The sequence below is a fragment of the Suricata suricatta genome, chromosome 6, assembly GCF_006229205.1.
Source record: "Suricata suricatta isolate VVHF042 chromosome 6, meerkat_22Aug2017_6uvM2_HiC, whole genome shotgun sequence".
Taxonomy (NCBI): domain Eukaryota; kingdom Metazoa; phylum Chordata; class Mammalia; order Carnivora; family Herpestidae; genus Suricata; species Suricata suricatta.
Window position 1 is genome coordinate 36,510,204 of NC_043705.1, and position 23,598 is coordinate 36,533,801.

The window sequence follows — 23,598 nt, forward strand, 5'->3', positions numbered from 1 at the left end:
GCATGGACCTCAAGTATACTGTAGTATAGAGGTGGAATTTAAGGAAAGGTATTAAGCAGGCTGTATTTTAGCTTATGGGCAAGTAATAAATTGTATCATGTATCTTGAATGTATCATAGATAAGCTGCTATATAACGATCGCCACTTCAAATAGCTGTGAAATTAGGTGATTAACTAGTTGGTACCTAACCTTCTAATTTCTGTATAAGTCTCATTACATGAAATAGAAGTAGGGGTTCTGATTTTTTAGTTTGCTTTTCTGTTTGGAGTATCATTGTAACTACTGTATTGTAAATGACAGAAAATAATTGCATATGTTAAAAAAATAAATTGTATAAATAAGTAAATAAATAAAAAAACATTTAATATGTAAAAAAAAAAAATCTTTGATCAAAGTGCTCGTTAAAAACCAAGCCGCAAAACTATCATGCCACAAGATTCTCTCCCTCTCTCAAGGTCAATAGGTTCTCTTTCTACACCGAACATCAACATTGGATTGCTTTCATTTGTCTGCCTATTTGCCTGTATATCTATTTATTTATACCCATCTAATTCCAGAAAGATGAAAGACGGGGTTCCAAAGATACCATAGTAAGATAAAACACACATGAGGCAAGGGGCATTTGATGACACAGGTTTCACGTTTTCACGAATGCTGCTGATCGAGTCACACTCCGTTTCCTGAGGCTGTGACTTAGTCTCAAGTTCCTTTTGTTTTTCCGAGGTCCTAGCAGAGCCCTGGGTGCCCAGACGCTGGTTGAGATTTGTTGGTTGGACTCGCTAGCAAAACTACAGCTTCTGTAGAAGTGACTTTCACTTCTTTCCCACTTTGCTGGGGCCGTCTTAAAAGGGTACATGTGAGCCTTTTCTTGTGACTGCCTCCATTTGCTAATGAGAGACTCTATGTAACATTTTAAGCCCACTTGCAAAGCAAAAAGACTAATGGCTTATTAAAAACAGGCAAAAATTTATGAATAGGCAGTTCTCTGAAAAATACGGACGAGGCTTTCCTGATCATTAAAGAAACATCAAGTCAATCAATAATTTAGTTTCCTTTCACTTGTCAGGTCAAAGACTGTTGGGGTGCTAGCACCGGGAGGCAGTGGACAGAAAGGCATTTAAACACATTATGGTGCAACAGCTTTGGAGGGCCAGTTTACAATGTCTATTAAGTTGGATAATTCACATACTCTTTGTTACAACATTTGTGCTTTTATGAAGCAAGCTTATCACACAAAAGCTGACCAAGGATGTTTGCCGCAGTATTGTAGGTGACAGCCGAGAATTAAACCATCTTTGAAATACCATCAAAAAGCTAAATATTTTAGAGGATATTCTACACAAAGTCTTACAAAGAGCTGTTTAAAATAATTAGCCATAAATCTCTGTGTGATATATGAATGAAAAGAAAGAATATATTGATACACAATGAGCTTATAATCTATGCTCCTGTAGGAATGATAATATGTTGCTATTGCTGTCAAAAGGGAATACATATAAGAAGAAAAATTCTCTTAAAGGATACATAGAATTTGTTAAAAGAGGCTGCCTTCTGGGAACACAACTAAAAATTTGGACTAGGAAGAAGTCTCAATTTCCTTTGAAAAATTGTCCTTTATCATTTGTAATGTTTAGTGTTCAGTGAGCCGGACATTAAACTTCTGGTTTATAGCAGCTCCTCTTCAAAACCACCTGAGTCAAGTTTAATCAGGACCGTTTTACAGATGGGAACACACAGCTGGTGTTCTTATTCCTCATCAATAGAAAGATTCCCATAAACACCAACAAGTACAGTTCTCAACAGTTGTACATATGTTCATGATTTGGTAATTACTTAGGCTGGAATCACTTTTTTACTAGAGAAAGTAAAATAGTTTCCAAATAGTATTATCTCAATCAGAGAGAAAAAAAAAGGAGTTTCTGCTTTACCTTCTATTCTCCCAAATTCCCAGTGTCGTGCCTGTGTAGCAAACTCCAAGAGGAGTCTCCCCTTTTCTTTCCTTCCCTTCAATGCTCTTTACTGCACAGACTGTTAAGGCTGGGAATATGGTAAGAGAAGTAGAACAAAGGAAGTGAAAAGCATCAAGCACTGGACTCCTCAATGAGCACCTTATGTATAAGGAAAGACTTGGACTAAGCTGACTTGACCCACATGATTCTAAAAGCAGAGAAATCCCCCCATGCTCCCCCTGACTCTGCCTCTAGATGGGTCGACCCACAATAATAACAACAACACAAGATGACTATAGACATAGTGGCCGAGAGCCTGGGTCCAGAATCAGAAAGACGTCTACTGAGTTTACCTTTCTGTCACTGGGCAGACTCAGGTGGTTGATTCTGCCCACTCCCGCACTCAGCCATCGGGTGTGGCTTTGTGACAACAGTCAACCAGCTGTCACCTCAATTGGTCTTACTTTCCATCTGATTTTAATACATGTGAGTCTGCCAATGAGAGAAGTGTGATTTTAGTATTTAAAAGTTTTCCACACAAGAGTCCCTGAATGCAATTCATGAGCTTCATTCAGTGCTCACACAAGAGAAATAAAACCGTGTTGGACTTGTTGAAGGACTCCCTTGGTTTTTAAAATGATACCTTTCTAGAGGATTTTCATACGTAGGTTTTTTTAAGTTTATTTATTTTTTGAGAAACAGAAAGAGTGGGCACAGGGGAGGGGGAGAGAGAGAGAGAGAATCCTTAGCAGATCCAGACTGTCAGTGCAGAGCCCAATGCGGGTCTCGAACTCACAAACTCATGAAATCATGACCCGAGCTGAAATCAAGAGTCAGACACTTAACCAACTGAGCCACCAATGTGCCCTGTGTGTAGTTTTGACTAAACAAGGTTCCGCCCTGCTTTCTGTCTTGGGAACCTAATCCCAGGATTATACATCACTACACTAGTTACAACCATCGCAAGGTGTTTAATCTCTCTGAGCCGAAGCACCTCTAGCTCTGTAGGCTATAAGGTTGCTGTCAGGTGAAAATGAGACATAAAAATGTAATGCATAGCAAGCCATACATAAATAGATCCCTCATGTCTAGAGAATTTCTGTGGTTGGTTTGTGGAGAATGTGCACCTACCACGAGAAAAACTCTAAAATAAGCCTTTTTATGATACATAGTATTTTTAAATCTATTTGAAGTGATATCATAACATTAGGGCCCATTCAACTCCATCTGTTAATCTGACACTCCTCCAGGCAACCCCAAGGACACTGCACTGACATGATGTTTGCTGAGACCGGGGCGAGCATTCATGTGTGAACACGCAACTTGGAATCAGATAAGAAAGGAATCAAAGGCTCCAGCTTCTCTGCCTGTCTGTTCTTCCACAGGCCACATACCATAGGCCAGGTCTGTCAGGGAAGTGAGAACCAGGCTCTGCCCCTCTCCACACTCAACGGCTGCCTTGAAGGCCCCACAGAGACACAGGGTCTAACAGCACCACCAGAGCGCCTTTCTGTCTCCTTGGCACAAGACCTCCTCGATGAATCAGAAACAAAGTTGTAGAACATGATACAAGGACAACACACAACAAAGGTTACCTTTGCTTTAGGCCCTGGAGGAAATGCTGCAGGAATACCACACCAGTGACACCAAAAACTCCAAACAGGTAGAAATGACACCAACAACTGCCATTTTTTTTCATGCTGACTAATAATATCTGTGTGCTATGATAGCAACATAAGGTGGTATTGTTTGGGAGTCCGAATTATGCTTGTCCCTAGGAAGAGGTAGTAGGAATACTAGTCAAAGTGATTAGTTCCGGTTAATACTCTAAGTACTTTCTGTATGTTAACTCATTCTGTCTTCCTCTAAACCTGATGAGACGTATATTATTTTCATACCCATTTCACAGGTGAAGAAACAGAACACAGAAGTGAACTGCTAAGATTACACAACTCTTAAATGTAGGCGGTAGGATCTGAAGGCAGGCAGTCTGTCTCCAGAGACTACATTCATCTCACGGGCTGGCACCCTTTTCGGTAAAGGGCCATCTAGTAAATGTTACAGATTTTTATGTGGTTGCATATTCTTTATTGTTTTTTCTTATCCTTTAAAAATATAAAAAACAATCTTAGCTCACAGGCAATACAAACACAGGCTGCAGGCCTGTTTTGTCCTGTGGCCATAAATAATCTGCTGGTTTAAATAATACATGGTGATCGAAGGTTTAAGCACATGGTGGGTAAGCAATGGGATACCCAGTCCCTGGGGCAAATCCTACATGCCTGTAATCAAAATGGGTCTCTGTTGACAAAATAATCCATAATTCTGACTTCATCTCTTTCTCATCTTGCCTAAATTTATGAGGCCTCGCTGCCTTTTCAACCAGCCTCCCTCCTAATGACTGTTTTTGTTGCTGGACAGTAAGTGAAGGGGCAGTAAGTGAGGCCAGCACTCCCCTGATTCCAAAGGCAGATACAACAGAAAAAGAGAGCGGTAGGCCAGTACCTCTGATGAACACAGATGCAATAATCCTCAACAAAGTAACAGCAAACCCAACCCAACAATGTCTTTAAGAAAATCATTCACCACAATCAAGTAGGATGTATTCCTTGGATACAAGGGGTCCGATATTGACTAATCTTTGTGATATATCACATCAGTAAGAGAAAGAATAAAATCCATATGGTCATTCCAGCAGACGCAGAACAGACGAAGTACAACATCCATTCATGAAAACCCTCAATAAAGTAGGTTTACAGGGAACATGCCTGCACATAATCAAGGCCTTCTATGAGAAACCCACAGCAAACATCATCGTCAATGGGGAAAATCTGAGATCTTGTCCTCTAAGGTCAGGAAGAAGACAAAGATGTCCACTGTCACCACTTTCATTCAATGTAGTACCGGAAGTCCTAGCCACAGCAATCAGAAAATAAGAAATAAAAGGCATCCAAAAGAATGAAATAAAACTTTGACTATTAGCAGATGACATGGTGCTATATATAGAAAACCCTAAAGACTCCACCAGAGAACCTATTAGAACTGATAAATGAATTCAGTAAGGTCACAGGATGCAAAAATCAATTGCATTTCTGTACACTAATATGAAGCAACAGAAAGATAAATTTAAAAGAACAATCCCACTATAATTGCACACACACAAAAAACAAAATACTAAGGAAAAAAATTAACCAAAGGGGTGAACAAATATGAAAACACTCATTCGAAGGGATACCTGCACCCCTATGTTTATTGCAGTATTATTTCCAATACCTAAATTATGGAAGCAGCTGAAGTGTCTATCGATAGGCGAATGGATAAAGAAGATGTGGGTGAGGGGAATGGGTGAAACAGGTGACGGGGATTGAGGAGGGCACTTGTGATGAGCACTGGGTGATGTATGGAATTGATGAATCACTGTATTGTATACCTGAAAGGAATACAACACTGTATGTTAACTACACTGGAATTAAAAGAACAACAACAATAATAATAACAACAAAGAGGGATGGAATAAGAGCTTCTCTTCCAACCACTTTTAATCTGTCATTGGCTTTCTCCCAGGCTGATTATTATATGTGGAAGTGACTTTAGGCAGTATGGTACTGGACTGGAGTCTGTTCTCTTTTTGACTGACTAGAAATAAGGCATAAATAAGATGCATTATTTCTAAACCTTGAGGCCTATCACTTTTCTGGAACTGGACATTAATTAAAGCAGAAGAGTAGAACCAGCAACCTGACATCTAATCTTCTATCATTTCCATTAAAGCTTAAAAAGGCTTATAAAGAGACATGGTTCATGAAATGGATTAATATCACAATGGAACTTCATGCTTTTTAGGTACCTGTTGTCTGCTTGACGATTCAAAAGTCTGTCACAGCACTGTAGGCTAGGCTACTAGTGGAGACCTCACTGTGTTACTAGATTTGCTCCAGATTAAATCTGAGACTTGCAAATGAATCCTAACCATTTTTTTTTTGACATCTCAGTGGTCCTGTGCCTTATGTAATAAGTGTGAGGAAATCATTGCTCTGGTTGTATCAGTTTGAAACTTAGGAGAAAACTTACAGAAGTGTCTTTCAAGATATTTTGACCACAACCCATGAAAAAAATATATGCGAAAATAATTATGTCATGATTCAAACCATAACTACCAACACATATATGTAAAGCCAGAATAAAATTTCAAAAGCAATATGACTCTTTTTTGAAATATTTATTCATTTTTGAGAGAGAGAGAGAAAGAGAGAGAGAGAGATTGAGATTGAGATTGAGAGATCAGGGGAGGGGGCAGAGAGAGAAGGAGACATAGAATCTAAAGCAGGCCCCAGACTCTAAGCTGTCAGCACAGAGCCCAACATGGGGCTCAAACTCACAAATTGTGAGATCATGACTGAGCCAAAATTGGAGGCTTAACCAACTGACTCCTCAGGCGCCCCTTAAGCAATACTGCTCTTGATGGATTGGAGACATTTCTGGTATTTTCTAACCTATTCTATTTTGTTTAAATTTTGGATGCTTCTCATTATCACTAAATTTATTTCATAACTCATTAATGGGGCTTGAACCCATTTGAAACACTTCCTTGGAAGACCCTAATGCTCACAATGCTCCTATTTACAAGAAGCAATTATTTTGAGGTTCTTGTGTGCCTTTACAGCTTTGTTGGATTTATTTGCTGAGAACCAACCATGTGCACATCACTTTGTGAGGCTTTGTGGGAAGTACGAAGGGTTGGCTTCCAACTCCCTCAAGCCAGGAATTTTCTGAGTTGCTCGGAAATGAGGAAGGACAAAGGGACCTGCCATCTCTGCCCTCATAGTGTTTACAATCTAGTGGATGAAAGGAAATCAAACTACAGGAATTTTGGAAATTAAGTCATTCATTTGACTAGCTTTAGTAAGTAAATTTTATTAACACTTTCTGGGTAGAAGGTATGTTTTTCTTGTAGGGTCAGTGCCATTTCAATAGCTGAGAAAATTACAAATGATATTGTCATTTTGTGTTTGAATTTGAGGTTATTTGTAGTTTACATGCTGTCTCACATGATTGAATGGGTTGTGGGCTAGAAATAAAGTGACTTGGTAGTTCAGGAGAAGTGATGATTAAGTCGTATTAAAACGTTTCCACCCTCAGAAAGCTTGGTAAGGCCTTAAGAGGTCCCTTTACTCATCTTTCTTTCCTTCAGGAGTCACTAATCTCATTATTCTTAGAAAAGGAGACAAAACAGGTCTTTTTAAAGAGAAGAGTGATACCTTCTAGTATTTTGCAATCTTTTCTGAATGAACTCTTAAAATCTCTCATTTGGAATTTTACTCCCCTAAATCTGTATTTCAAAAACCAGGAAACACAACGGAACATTTCCTGAAGATCAACAGGTCAGGGAACCAAAGGTTATCACTTTTCTGAGAGAACCTGTACTTCGCTGTTCTTATCACTGAGCGTTTCACGAGCGCTGGCCCAGAGGCCACCTGCATGTAACCTAGACGTCTACCGCTTCCACTTCTAGGAGCTCAAATGGCAATTTCAAAGCACGGTTCATTGAGACTCTGCACATATATTCATGAGAATCTGTTAAGATATTTGTGCCTTGAGGATCAGCTCATTCTATCAGCTTATAATAGTATCCTTCTTGCCCAAATAGAAATCACTTAGGTACAACAGAGTGATTGTAATGAGAAAACAGGCAAAAAGAGTTTTACAATGTGGAGGCTGAATAGAGCCACCTGCATAAGGTCCAGATCTCTCTGTAATCATCAGTGTTGAGCAGTGTTCCTCCTGACATTGAAACACACTGTCACATGCTCTTAGAGCCCCACCACTTCTCTCCTTAGCATTCAGGGGGAGGTTTAATTGTCCATAAATTTATGCCTGTTTAGTCTATAAGCATCTCTCTGTCTATGGAGTCCTTACTAGACTACAGGCTCCATAAAGGTACAGATTCCATTTTTACTTAGCTATTACTATATCCTCCATTTACTAAGCACTGTGATTAATGAATCATACTTGTTTAAGAAATATTTTTTGATGAATGAATGAGCATTTTAAGGTCACCTGGAAGGCTGGTGGAAACAAAATACTTCAATTTCGCTGCATCTTTTTTATTTACTAGCAATGAAAAAGCAACTAACTAATAATCCCTCACATTGTTCTTCTTTTTGTTTGTTTTACAGTCAACTTTGACCACTTTGAAATTTTGCGGGCCATTGGGAAAGGCAGTTTTGGGAAGGTGAGAACCAAAACAATTAACTACCAGCAGGGCTATGTACCTCAGGGAACAGAGTCTGAGAAGATTCAGGTTATCCAGTGACTGGGATCCTGAGGAACGATAGTTCAGAGAGGTTGCTATAAAATTGTCACTACAGTTTGAGATGTGTGACATAATGAACACCAATTGTTGTCAGAATTATTTCAATGTCATGCCCATTTATTCTCACTAGATTTTAAGACGTTGCCTTCACACTAAAGAGGACAGTAAACTTTTGGACCCAGCTGCCAATTGTATCAGTATCTTCAGTAATAGTTATCAATATAAGAGTTAAAGCTTATGTGGAAAAGAAGCTGTTTTTTCCTCAGGTATCCAATGTTTTTATTCTCAAAAATCTACCATGAGAGATGGATCTAGTCTAATTTTTAAAAGAATTTTCAGTGCTTATTTATTTTTGGGAGACACACACACACAGAGTGTGAGCAGATGAGGGACAGGGAGAGAGAGAGGAGAGAGAGAGATGGAATCTGAAGCAGGCTCGAGGCTTTGAGATGTCAGCAAATAGCCCCACGCGGGGCTCGAGCCCACACACCATGAGATCATGACCTAAGCTGAAGTCAGATGCTTAAGTGAGCTACCCAGGGACCCCAGCAGTCTAACTTTTTTTTTTTTGCGAGAATCTTCTAGTTTCAAATCCCGATCATTAGTTTCTTGGTGGAGACATACTTTGAGAATAGTTCTTATTTCATATTGAGCTTACATTTTATTTATTTTTTATTTTTTTATTTAAAATCTTTTTAATGTTTATTTTTGAGAGAGAGAGAAATAGAGCATGAGCAGGGGACAATCAGAGAAAGAGGGAACCATAGAATCAGAAGCAGGCTCCAGGCTTTGAGCAAATGGTCAGCACAGAGCCTGACGTGGGGCTGGAACCCCCAAACTATGAGATCATGACTTGAGCTGAAGTCAACTGCTTAACCGACTAAGCCACCCAGGCGCCCTGAGCTTGCATTTTAAAATCATCTGCTGTCCACTTTACCAGGCATACAGAATCTCTATAAGAATTTCAAAAATATGGACATCGTGTTCCCTGTTTTCCAAGTGCTTTAAGTCCTTTTAGGTTATATCAACTCTGATTAAACAGAAATTCTTCTCACCATGTTGTTCAGCTTGGCAGTTCAGCCATGCCCATTAAAGTCACTCAAAGCAAGAGTGAGGATGTCATTTACTATTGGCAGATTCCTGACAGGGAAGCAGCCATTTCTCCAAAATGCTGTCAAAACAAAACCCAAAGGGCGAAAAACAGGCAGACTTGGTTGAGAAAGTAGAGATTCGAGAATTCAGTTGGTACAGGGGAAGAAAATGAATTTTTTACTCCGAAATCAGAACTCAGAGGCAATTTGAGCATCAGAGAATTTGCGAGTGAGAAGGCCTCCAGGCCATGCCACCAAACAAGTCTCATTCTGTCTCCCACTGCCAGATCTGTCACCTCCCTGACCACCTTCTCACTCTGGTTTGCACCATCAGGTCTGCATCGTGCAGAAGAACGATACCAAGAAGATGTATGCAATGAAATACATGAACAAACAAAAATGTGTGGAGCGCAACGAAGTGAGAAATGTCTTCAAGGAGCTCCAGATCATGCAGGGCCTGGAACATCCCTTCCTGGTTAACTTGTGGTAAGTGTTTTTACGGCATCTTGGAACGAAGACACTCCCACCTTCACCCCCAAACATTCTGGAAACCCTTCCTGATTTCTAGATATGCGTTTGTAAAATCTCAGTAGGCTCTTCCTCAAGGGCTTTGGTTCTCCTTGACATCTTTGACTTTATAACAAACAAACAAATTGTTGTTTTACCGTCACCAGTGGGTCCTACTTGGTTTATTTGTCACAGTTCCCCGGGGCCAGGAGGACAGTGTACTTTTTAGAACATTGTAGTTAAATAGGCTGACAAGAATGAGTTCGGATGTCTTGTCATTCATTAGATATACTCTTTCCCCATTGATTGTGGGGCAGTGACTGGGGACTAAGTCTGTCATCAATGGCTGGTGTGAAGTTGATCTTTAGAACTTGGCCAAAAGGCACTTCCTCTCTATAATGATTGGGAGTAAAAATTGTTTCCTTGCAGTAGCCTTCCTGAGCAGGATCAGGACAGGTGCTGCCTTTCTCACCAAATAGCTTTAACAGAGGTGGCGCTAACTCAGATCCGAAAGCCAACATTATAAGGGTATCAGGATGGCCGAGTGGTCTAAGGCGCCAGACTCAAGCTCCGCTTCCCTAATCCAACATTATAATCCAAGGCTCAGAAAATGGCTAGAAGCTGGCAAGGTCTCTTATTCTCTGCTCTTTTCTTATGCGTGGAGGTCTGTTTGTGGCTCTCTTACTTCTCTCTACGTTTTAATGCGTCCATTATGTTAAGAAACTGTTCTTAAAGCTAAGTCAGCATGACGGTTATTTAAATATGCATACAAAGCAGTTACTATGAGCAAAAGCAGAAAAGAAAAAGTCTTCATTCAGAGACTACTAATGGAAAAATAATTGGAATATCACTGTGTGTTTAAGGACATTTCTCTGGAGAAGTTAATGCATAAAACCTGTCTCGCTCCATCTTTAATTGATACAGTTCACTTGATATATAGTTTGCTCAAAGACTCTACACCAGAGTTGAAAAGAAAATGGCTTTGTGTGAATTGGAAATAGGTCCCTTAGGTTCATGCCGTACTCAGCCGTGGTGGAGTCGAATTCTGATCCACGTTCAGTGTATTTAGTCAGTACCTCAGAGTGGCCTGTTCACAATGCTGCTATGCAGATGCACATGGACACACAGCTCCTTCTTCCCCACCCTTAGCAATCAGGAGATTGCCTGTTTCCACCCGCCTCTCTCTGCCCTGGGAATGGTGAGGGGCTCTCAATTCACATCCTCCCTTTGTTCAACGTCACATTTTCCTTCTTCCAAAGTTCAGCCAGCTAACTTTCTCCTTTTAAGATCAGGGACCCCTCAGAATGACATACTCGGGATTTTGCCCTTTCATGCCGGTCTCTCCTCCGTGAGTAGCAAGATGGATTTCAGTCTATTCCCAATTTTTTATAAGGTGGCTGTTAGGAGGCTTGAAGCTGGGCAAAGTTTACAGATTTTGCTGTTGGCGAACATGGTGTCATTCTAGGCAACACTCTCTTCTCTCCATGTGCTGACGTAGTGATAATAAGGCGAATGCCTTGTCTTCCCTTCTTCTCACGCTGAATCTGAACAGAGCAATCAAGTTCTGTTAGTAGTGATAGAGGAGAGGGGTGCCTGGGTGGCTCAGTCAGTTCAATGTCCTACGCTTGATTTTGGCTCAGGTCATGATTTTGTGGTTCGTGGGATCGAGCTCCACGTTGGGCTCTGGGCTAACAACACAGAGCCTGCTTGGGATTGTTTCTCTTTCTCTCTGCCCCTCCCCAGCTCACATGCATGCACTCTCTCTCGCTCTCAAAATAAATAAAGTTTAAAAAATAGTGATAGAGGAGAGAGAAGAAATCCCTTCCTACCTTAATTCTAGTACCACTTTTCGAACTGAAAATCTAGAGCGGGTATCTTTAAAGTACAGAAGAAAATGTTTCAGTCTATCAAATCTGAGAAGAAAATCTTCAGAAAGATTATTTATTTCTTTAAGTACAGGCTTTCTGCCTTAAGAAGTACAGCATAGCTAATGTAAGCGACTCTTTCTCCGACTATTAAACACCTTGCAATGCTTCTGGAGGTGTGACCTGGGAGTAATCTTTATCATCTTTAAGTCAGTTATAAGACAGGATTATTGTGTGTAGCTGGGGTTGTGTTTATGAACAGAAAGAGAGAAAGTGCTGGTCCCAGCACAGATTAAGCATAGCATCGATGGGAGCTCCCTCCCTCCCTTACTTTTTTAAGGTGCAGCACCCCCGACAACCCCGCGGCTGCCAGGTCACTGTGGGCACCCAAAACACAAATTTCAAAGGTGTCTGGCCTCCAAACATCACAGGAAGCTGTGTGTGGTCAGGGAGGGGCACATCTCATTTTCTGTGAGAGCTTATGTTTGTTTTGTTTTCCACGCTGTTCCTGCAGACCCAACGGGAAAAAAACTCATAGATTCCCCTTTATGTATAATTTAATCATGATTTTGTGTCCTTGGTTTAACTAGATTTACCTTTACATCCCCAAAGCTTCAGGAGCAAATTGGCTAAAGCACAGTATGATTAATAATGTAATAACAATACTTTTAATTCCTATGTGCCCTTCGGGTACTCGATCTTACAAGCCATGTAGACCACTCAATGTTGCTTTCAGTGATTTTCTCATGGATACTCAAAGTGCCTCTAACCTCTAGGGATGTGTTCAGAAAATTCTGGTTTTCAGGCTGAGGAAAAACACAAGCTGCTTCTTTTAAGCAGGTTTTACACTAACGCTAAGAAGTTGGGTGTGTGTGTGTGTGTGTGTGTGTGTGTGTGTGTGTGTGTAGAGGCATTAATACATACATATGGGATAGGTGAAAACTTGGCACATTGTAATCAACTATAAGAAAGAAAAACCACATAGAAAAATGAAAATTCTCCAATAGCCTCATCTCCTTGAAACAACTACATCCAACATGTACTTGCCAGTGAAATGTCTGTATTTGGTTTTCTGCCTTTAATCTTGCATTAGCCCCGTCTGTTCCCTCATTCATGGATATATTTACGGCACAAACAAGTTATAATTAGAGTCTGCCAGATAAGATACAGGAGGCAGTTAGATTTGACGTTCAGATCAATAACCAATCATCTTTAGTTCGTGTCCCAAATATTGCACGGGGCATATTTTTTCTGCAAATTATTCATGTTCTGAATTTCTGCTTTAAGTGGGCACCTTGAATTTTTATTCACTAAATTCGGGAACCCTAATGGTAACGCAGACCCGTAGCGTGAGGGTGCAGTGGTGAGACTGGTGGACAGAGCTCCTGACCCACCCCACATTCCCAGTAACCGTGACAGACTGATATTGAGTGGCACGTAAATATGTCAGTTTGGGAAGTGCATGAAGGACTAAGTAGAAGAGGGGCGTGTGTGTGCACATGCATGCACACACACATACACGGGCGTGTGTGTGCACACGGCCATGTGTATCCTGGGCTGGCGCAGCAGAGTTTAAGGGTGAAAACATGTTCTGAGTGACAATTCACCCTTCCCAGTCTCCAAGCACCTGACCCACTCAGGAACACAATCATCAGATATCGACCACGTTATAAAGGAAAGGCAGCCTGGCAGGGCTGGCATCCAGGAAAAGCAAAGAAAATCTGCCCACGAGTCCCTCCCTGTGGGCTGCTAACAGAGCCTGGGCAACCCACAGCCTGCCAACAAATGGGCCCCAGTGCTGCCTGGCAGAGCCCCGGCCCCCAGGTGGCTTTTGCTAATTGAGATTAAGCCTGCAGCTGCACACAGCCCCTCGGGGCTCCAGTCCCCCCTCAGCCTAGTCTCTTGTTCTTGGAAACAGAAGGGGCCCACGTGTGGTTTCATGAAATGAGAAGACAAGATAGTCTGTTTTGAGCGAAAACGACCACCTGTATCGGGAGTATGAAAAGGGTCCTGTCAGACAGCTGAACGCAGCCAGATGCACAGGCTCCCTGGAACCAACCTCCATTATTCACAACCATGCGCCAGTGTTTCTTCATGGAATCGTAACCTGTGAGAATTCAAGGTAGCCTACAGAGCCACAGAACCCAGGAGAGCTTCTGGCTCAGTGGGATTCTCCTACTTAGTTTTACCTATATGGTCTCATTCATTCATCCCAACAATTTAGGGTCAGAGTGATTATTAGTCCCATTTTACACCAGAGCAGCTGAGGCTCAGAGATGGTGACTCATTTTCCCAAAGTCACACAGCCAGGGACGGGCAGAGCCAGGACTCAAACCCAGGAAGTCTAGCTTCGAAAACCCTGCCCTTTCTGCTATGCTATACCACCCCCTGGGGGCATCTTGTAGGGCTCTCTTACAAAATACGAAGGAAATGGAATTTATTTTGTTTAGAGTCTTTCACATCCCACAAGAACACAAACTCCATGAGGCAGGTAAGTTTGCACATTTTGCTCACTGCTTCATTCCCCAGCCCCTACGATAATGCCTCACACACAGTAAGTGTTCAGCAAATATCTGTGGAATGAATGAATGACTGAATGAATGAAGCTTAGTGAGAACATCAGGCTTCTGGTTCTTGCTCCTGTCCCCTTATACCCTGCCATTTCCTGCACACTTACAAACATCTGCTCATGTAATCGGGGCTGTCTCAGATCCTGCACAAGCCCTGAAGTCAGAGGGACTTCAGTGTGAATCCTTGCTTTGCCCCTTGGTAACTCTGTGAATGGATCCATTTAGATGAAGTATTTTGCTTGGTTCCTCAGTCATAATTGGAACCACAGCAATAGCCATGGCAGAAGGTATTGCTATGAATATGTTGATAAAGCACTTCACATGGAGTGGGTGCTTAATACATGAGGACTTCAGGAATCCTGAAGTGGCCCAGTTGGGTAAGTGCCCACTCTTGATTTGGGCTCAGGCCATGATCTCACAGGTCATGGGACTGAGCCCTACGTCTGGCTCTGCACTGACAGTGCAAGGCCTGCTTGGGATTCTCTCTCTTCCTACCTCTCTGCCCCTCCCCTGCTCATGCTTGGATGTGTGTGCTCTATTTCAAAAATTCTTAAGTAAACTTTAAAAAACAGGGACTCCAAACAAAAACTCAGTAAGGTTCCACTCCCAACTGCAATGTTCCTCAGCTCCCATAGCCAGAGAAGATTCTGTTTTTGTATGTTTGTTTGTTGAGACAGAGTGCAAGCTGGGGAGGGGCAGAGAGAGAGGGAGAGAGAAAATCCCAAGCAGACACCACGCTATTAGCACAGGGCCCAATGTGGGGCCCAAACTCACAAACTGTGAGATCACACCTTAAGCTGAGATCAACAGTCAGATCAGACAGATGCTCAACTGACTGAGCCACCGAGCACCCCAAAGAAGATTCTTTTTTTTTTTTAAATGTTTTTTTTTATTTATTTTTGATACAGAGAGAGACAGAGCATGAGAGGGGGAGGGGCAGAGAGAGAGAAGGAGACACAGAACCAGAAGCAGACTCCAGGCTCTGAGCTAGCTGTCAGCACGGAGCCTGACGTGGGGCTCGAACCCACGAATGTGAGATCTGACCTGAGCTGAAGTCAGAGGCTTAACTGACTGAGCCACCCAGGTGCCCCACCCCAAAGAAGATTCTTAAGTAGACATGTGTACTGGGTGTGAGCTAGCCTGGGCATTAGAAAGCCTTTGGATTTGTTCTAAATTTTTAAAAATTTAAATCTTTTAAAAATATATAAGATATAAAATACAGGGCACCTAGATGGCTTGCAGTCCATGAGTTTGAGCCCCATGTTGGGCTCTGTGCTGACAGCTCAAAGCATGGAGCCTGCTTTGGATTCTGTCCCCCTCTCTTTCTGCCCCTCCACTGCTCATGCTGTCTCTCCCTCAAAAATAAATAAACATTTACAAAATGTTTAATTCAAAAATATATAAAATACATATTTTATATAAAATATGGGAATATAGACATTCTAAAGAATATGCTAAATCCCTATATTTCATTATGCAGAAATAACTGCTGTATTGGGTTCCTGTTGCTGCTGGAGCAAATTTCCATAAACGTAGTGGCTAAAACAACCTGAATTGGAGTAAATGGACTGAAAGCTATTTTTACAATATAATTAAGACATTATTTCCTGTAGCCTTGCATTGCTTGCACTGAAAGTTCACAAACAGACAAAATTAATCAGAACAATGATTACCTATGGGACACAGATTAACAAGAAGGTCGCATGCGGGAAACTTGGAGAGTGGTGGAAATACTCTACTCTCATTATTGAGGTGCTGCTTAGATCAGGGCATAGATTTGAAAATATTCATTAAACTCTACACTTTAATATCTGTGCATTTTACTGTAAATGAACCTTATTTCAGAGTAAAAGAATATGAAAAAGCTCAAAAACCAGGAACTCAGTATCTTGCAATTTGGGAGGAGGCCAGAAGTGAAATATCAGTCTCATGAGGCTAACATGAAGCTGTCTGCAGAGCTATGTTCCTTCTGGAGGTTTAGGAAAGAGTGTTTTCTTGCCTTTCCTGCTTTTTGAGGCTGCCTGAATTCCTTGGTTCAAGGCACCTTCCTCCCCCTTCAAAGCCAGCCACATAGCATCTTCCCCACGCTCCATGATGGCGACTCTCCGCCTGTCTGGTCCATCTTAAAAGGACTCCTCTGATCACACTGGGTTCTGCCTGGTGACGATGGCCCCCTCTTGACCAAATTCTAGCCAGGCTCTTCGAACTATCTTCTTGACTAGGCCTCAACCTTAGTCTATAAAGACGTGAACAAATACTGACACCATTTCTAACAGCTCAGGACCCTATCCTGAGGCATTAGCTCCCCTTAAAGTGCCTGCCTGAGAAAATGCAAAGTTGCCAAAAGAATTTAGTTTGCTCCATCCAGCACAGGAAGATGGCACCCTGTCTCCTCTGTGGAAGGGGAGGAGCCTAACTTTGATAAATGCAGGTTAACAAACCCAGATAGGTTTGATGTGGACCAACCCTGTTTCTGACTCTTTGTAACTTTTACTCCACTGCCTACCAGGTGCTGGCTTTCCCTTCTCCATCCCCTCAATCCTCCCTTTTAGACACTCAGTCACTTCTATGCACATCAAAGTTGAGTTCAGTTCACACTGTTGGGTTCCTATTGCAATACTATATCATTGGCTAAAACCAGCTCTTCTTTTTAAAAAAAAAATGTTTTTAATTTATTTTTGAGAGAGAGAGAGAGAGACAGCGTGAGCAGGGGAGGGTCAGAGAGAGAAGGAGTCACAGGATCTGAGGACAGGCTCCAGGCTCCGAGCTAGCTGTCAGCACAGAGCCCGATGCAGGGCTTGAACCCACGAACTGTGAGATCATGACCTGAGCCGAAGTTGGATGCTTAACCGACTGAGCCACCCAGGTGCCCCTAAAGCCAGCTCTTCTTGCCTTAGTGTCCAACTTTGTTATCTTAGGAAGAGATGTGATTAAATTAAGGATCTTGAGAAGGAGAGGTTACCCTGTATTATTATGCAGTGCTATCACAGGAAGAAGTAGTTCTTGGGTATGGCCCGGACAAGCTTGGCTGAGTGGAGAATAAGGGACAACAGTCCCTAAAGAAGAACTTAGCAGGGAACAGTGTTAATTGTGGCCTGTACATAGTAATGGTTGCAGACATGGTCGTTGAATGACTGACTGATTGACCAATAGGCAGGAAACTGAGTCTTTATAATGAAGACATTCACTTACTCATTTACTCATCAATATTACAAAGAATTAATTTATTGCAGACAACACAAGAAGCTATTTGGAAATTTCACCTAAAAAGAAATTCTTTGAGAGGATGTGGAGTAGCTTACAGCCTCAGACATAAAGCTGAAGAAGCAGAGGTCTCCAGAAAACAAGGGACAAAGGCGGTTCTTGGAATCTAGGTAGCAGGAACCGACAGACAGGCTCTCAAGGCTGGCTCAGCTGAGATGAGTCAGCTTCAACCAATTTTCTAACCCTTTGTCCTCCACTCAGGGTTCTAAGCCCTGGGAGAGAGTCCAGCTGGCCCTGCTCAGAAAACATGCCTGCCCCTTGGCTAAAAGAAAGAGTAAAATAAATAATGACTCCCAGATTGTTGGCCTGAGCCACTGGGTGAATGACTGTGTCATCCACTAACATGGGGAGATCTGAGGAGGATCAGATTCATTGTGAAAAATCAAGAAATGTCTTTTAGCTGTGCTAATTTTGAGTTGCCTCTTAGTCATCCAAGTAGAGCTACTGAATAGGCAGGAAGTCTAAAGCTCATAAGAGAAATCCAGGGACCAAGAAGAAGTCCAACTAAACACAAATATAGGAAAAATTGTCTTATAGATGCTAGCGAAGCTAGGACTTGAAGGAAGCATATTTGGAGAGAAGTTAAATAGAAGAAAAGGGCCAAGGGCTAAAGACGTAGAGCACCCTTATAGTTCTGACAGAGGAAGAAGACTCAGGCAATCGGACAAAGAAGGAACAGCCTGGAAGCAAGGAGTAAATCAGGCGAGTGCAGGATCCTGGAATCCGGAGGCTGTTTCACAAAGGAAGGAGTTCATGCTATTTCAATGCTGTAGAGAGGTCAAGAATGAGGAGACCAAGAACTGACTGAACTTGGGAAGATGCATATATGTGACCTTGATAACAGCCAAGTCCAAATGATTGGACAAAGGATCAGAGGGAGTGGCTTGAGAACACAGGAAGTGGGTGATGTTATTTTGGGGGGGATGCAAAGTAGTTTTGTTGTGTTTTGAGATTCATCCATCTCGCCACAGGTAGCAATAATGTATTGTCATTTCCCTATCATACCCCAGTGTGTGAATATCCCTTGATTTATTTATACATCTCACAAGTGATGGATATTTGGGTCGTTTCCAGTTTGAGACTTTTACAAATAGTCCTGCTACTAATATTCTTGCTTGTATCTTCTGGTAAGCAAAAGTACATATATTTGAGGATGTAAACCTAGGATTTAATCCCTGGATCCTAGGATTTATGTAGGTTGAGCTGGGAAATGGTTGTCAAAAGAAATTGTACCAATTTATACTCACAACAACAATATATGGTAATTCAGGTTGCCACAAAACCTCACCAATATTTGGTATTGTCAGTTTCTCTATAGTGTTCTAGTAAACGTATACTGTCATCTGATTGTGGTTTTAATTTGAACTTCCCTGGTGACTTGTGAGTTTGGGCACATTTTTATATGATTTTTGGCCATTTGGAATCCTCTTTTATAAAGTGCTTGAGTCTTGTACATCTCTTGCTTGCTCCCCCCCAGTGGTCCTTTTTTTAGTATAAATTATTTGTCCAATTGATGACTTACGTATTCACTCTGTAAGGATATTATTTTTTTGACATTCAAAAATCTAGAATTTAAATGTGATACAGATAGTGTATCCATATTTTTCCTTATTGATTGTGCCTTCTGTGGCCTATTTAGGAAATCTTTGCCTATACCAAGGTGAAAATATTCTACCCTGTTTCCTAGTAGGATTGCTATTTTAACTTTTCATGTAGATCCGTCATTGAGGGTCAAGATTCACTTTTTCCCCATATAGAAATCTAATGAAGCCAATACCATTCACTGAAAAGTTTCTTCTTGTTGCACTGCAATAACACATTTGCTGATACTCAAGCCACTAAATATGTATGGATTTCTAGACTTTGTTCCATTGATCTCCTTGTGTACACTTATACATTTATCACACAACCTTAATTACTATAGCTTTCTATGAGTAGCAGAATTCAGTAACATAATTCTTCTTCTGCATTATATTGGCCAGAGTTGGCTCTTTGCAATTCCATGTAAATTTCATCATCAGCTTGTCAATTTGTAATTTAAAACTACTGGTATTTGTAGTAGGTTACATTGAATCTAATTCAGTGAGAATTAAGGTCTTTTTAAAATATTAAACCTTTGGGGTGCCTGGGTGGCTCAGTTGGTTAAGCATTTGATCAGCTCAAGTCATAATCTCACAGTTTGTGGGTTTGAGCCCTGCATCAGTCTCTGTGTTGACAGCTCAGAGCCTGGAGTCTGCTTTGGATTCTCTGTCTCCCTCTGTCTGCCTCTTCTCTATTCACTCTGTCTCTTAAAAATAAATAAACATTGAAAAATTTAAAAAAAATTAAAACCTTCTGATTCATTGACTTTATATATATCTTGCATCTTCCTATATATTTAGGTATCCCTTAATTTCTTTCTTTGGTTTCATTTTTTTATTGTAGAGATCCATCATATATCTCTTTAGATTTATTCCTAGGTATTGATGTTTTTGATATGATTACAAATGGTAATTAGTTACCAAAATTTAATTTTCTAGTAATTTGTTCCTTGTTTAGCAATATATAGTTGATTTTTAATGATTTTGTGTCCTGTGAACTTGCTAAACTCTTATTAATTCTGATTAGGCTGTAGATTCTTTTGGATTTTCCATATTTACAATCATGCATTAACTAGTGACAGTTTAACTTCTTCCTTTCCTGTTTTGATACTTTTATATTCACGCTTACTGCATTTGCGTTGAGAACAGTGTCGTAGACATCCTTGTCTGTGTGTTCTGATTTCATGGGGAAGGTTTTCAAGATTCCAAGATTTCATATGATGTTTGTTTTAGGCTTTTGGTAGATACTGTTTATCACAGTAAGGAACTTTTCTTTCAGTCCTAGTTTGCTACAAGTTTTGATCATGAATGGGTATTATATTTGTCAAATGTGTTTTCTATTTTGTTGAGTTCATTTCTATGATGTGCTGAGGTAAATTAATTGATTTGCAAATGTGAAAATGAGCTTCTTAAAATAAACCCCACTTGCTCACATTCTATTAAAATAAATGCTAGTTGGTCATATTCTATTATTGTTTTGTATATATCACCGGGTACTGTAATGTAGATTTTTAAACATTTATTTTTTATATTTATTTTATCATTGGCATGTTATTGTTATATATGAATATTTTGCCTTTCTTGTTTATATATTATTTTATTGATATTATTAAATATATTTAAAAATTTAAATTATATATATGTATACATATATACACACACACATTTTAGATGTGCATACACAGTTTGGGTGCTGAGTAGGAGCCCAGTGGGGGGAAAGACTGGGTAACATAGGGAAGAACGGGGAGGAAGGCCAGAGTGAGCGCCTCAGCATGGCGAGCCAGCTGTGATGTGGGGCTCAGGTAATGAGCTGGACTTGGGTAGAAGTGGGGCGCTGCTTTCACTGTACTAGGAGAGAAGGCAGAGTATGTGAATGCACAGATGTGTAGACTGGTGAATTTGCTGGTGGGCAGATGAAGGAGTTCCGGTGTCATTCCTGCTGTGACCCATGAGGTCATCAGCTGTGGAGGAGGTGTGGGCACAGTACTGGAGACTGTCAGGGGAGAAGCTGCCAGGTGCATAAATGTCTGAAATGAATAGAGGATTAGAATAGGATTTCCTAAGTAGCCACATGAGACCGGTGGTTATAAATTTAAAGTGAATCCAGCTGCGTGTTTTTCTCCTGAGAGGGCACATCCTAGATGTTAGTTTTGCCGATGCTTTAATTTTTTAGTGTTTTCAAAAGTTTATTTATTTTGAGATAAAGAGCGTGAGTAGCGAAGATCCAGAGAGAGGGAAAGAGAGGACCCCACACTGATAGCACAGAGCCCGACATGGGGGTCGAACCCATGACCCAGGAACTCATGACCTGAGCTGAAATCAAGAGTCGGTCGCTTAACCGACTGAGCCCCCCAGGTGCCCCTTGCTGCTGTTTTAATACAGGTATATTTAATCAGGATTGGAGTTTAATTGAGGGCAATATCCTCACTATACCAAAGTTTGATAAACTGAAAAGTATATTTTCAGGAAGTAGACTCCAGAAGTAGATTGTTGTGTAAAACTTAAGGAAATTATACATGGAGGAAGTCACGCAGGCCACTAGTATTTGGGGGGACTTGTTTTTGAGGTGGTATGCTAAAATGTTACATATATTATCTCATGTATTTTCCAATACAGGCTTGTATATGATAGGAATTAGTATTTATTCCCTTGTAAAGATGAGTAAGCTCAAAATGAGACATTTGATTTCTTGCCCAAAACACAAAACTAGAAAGTGATGGTAAATCTGGATTCCAAATCTCACCCCAGAAACTCTCTAAGACCTTCAGTGTTAACTTATATTTTATTAGAATATTTATTATATTTGTTAAAATATTACATAATTTATATAGAATATTTTATTAGAATACTACTTACATATGCATGGCTACTTCTAAAACTCTAAAACCAACCAAAAAACTTAAAGAACCATCTAACCTGATACATGGTACTGTTGTGGTGAAACAAACTCACCAATTATTACTGAATATTCTCCAGTTTGAGGAAAAAACCATAATGCCCCTCCCTGCTTTGCTGGTGGAGTTCTAACCACTGGACATCAGAAATAGAGATGCATAGAAAAGCCCATGAGATGAGGATAGAGGCAGAAAGATCCAAACATTTCTGAAGACGCCGTTGGTCTGGTCAGATGATAAACATGAGTTAGGTCAAGGCAAGCAGGGAGCATTAAACACAGAGAGGCTACGGGAGGCTTGGTGACTCAGTCAGTAAAGTGTCCAACTTCTGGTTTCAGTTCAGGTCATGATCTTGTGGTTCATGAGTTCAAGCCCCGCACTGGGCTCTGCGCTGGTGGTGCAGAGCCTGTTTGGGATTCAATCTCTTCCTGCCTCTCTCTCTGCCCTTCCCTCACTGCTCTCTCTCAAAATAAATAAACTTAAAAAAAATGGAGAGGCTAGAAGGAGGGCATGAAGGTCACAAATAAGAATTTCCGTGTTGGGTAGTGGTGCCAAGAAGCCTCCCTTTGCCCTGCAGTTCCGCGAGGGGGGACCTGGTCAGTGAGGAGACACTGCTTTTCTGGCTAGCCAGGCAGAGGACAGACCATACCCTGAGCCAGATGAACTTTTCATCTCTTCACTTCATCCCCTCCGGGAAACAGCCACTCAGAATGTGTGACTCAGCACATCCTGGACCTGCCAGCACAGTTAGGGCCTCCGCAGCCACTCTCTGAATCACAAGTGGCCATGTGTCGTCCCACTGATGACTCCAACTCATCCCGCTTGACTGTTTCTGCAATTGGTCCCATGCAACACAAAAAGTTTTAACTTGCAACGTTTTCCCCCGCTCTGGACCCCCGGCAAATTCTATAGGTAAGAGTCTGATTTAATTGTTCCTCATTATAATGTAGGCTCGTGTTTTGACTTTTCTTTTTATGTAAGCAGCAAGATGGTGTTATTCCCCTTTGCCTGTTGACTGGCTCTGTTATTCTCTGAGGTAACTGCCTCAAGAGATTCGGTAGAAAATAATGATAGCCAAAATTTCCCCAGAGAAGCTTCATAAATAACATCTCCAGAGCCAGTACAAATGAGCTGACAGATCACAAAGTACATTCAAATCTCTGTCCAGAGAAAGTTCAGGGCTTGAGGAGACTCCACGACTGCACCAGAACATCAGGAAAGTAATCAGCAAGCTGTTAGGTGTGATTTTTAAAAATCGTCCACCATCTTTTTCATTGTGAAAATTGTACATTTTTGCTCATTTTATTTGAGACTGTTGTCTATGATTCCAAGCAGACAAGTACGTGTGTTACACTGTCTGACTTTCCTGACTGCCCCCCGGATGCCCGTCATTCAAAAGTACGTCCTCTGTCAGCCTCCATGCTAGTAGCTGCACTTTTCTTTCGTGGCCTCTACCACATTTTATGGCTACATATTTGATGTGCAAATATTTATTTATCTCTTATAGATCATTAGCTTTAAGGGGAGGGAAATCATGTTCCTTGGTTTCATCCTTTACCCTCAG

The 23,598-nt window shown here is 41.1% G+C and overlaps 1 protein-coding gene across 1 annotated transcript in view; it reads left to right on the forward strand.

The window, feature by feature from the left end:
• STK32A (serine/threonine kinase 32A) overlaps positions 1-23,598 on the forward strand; it is a 118,813-nt gene that overhangs the window by 20,314 nt on the left and 74,901 nt on the right. The window contains exons 2-3 of the mRNA XM_029941345.1: positions 8,127-8,182; positions 9,689-9,840. Of these exons, the coding sequence (XP_029797205.1) occupies positions 8,127-8,182; positions 9,689-9,840 (208 nt within the window). The remainder of the gene's footprint in view (positions 1-8,126; positions 8,183-9,688; positions 9,841-23,598) is intronic.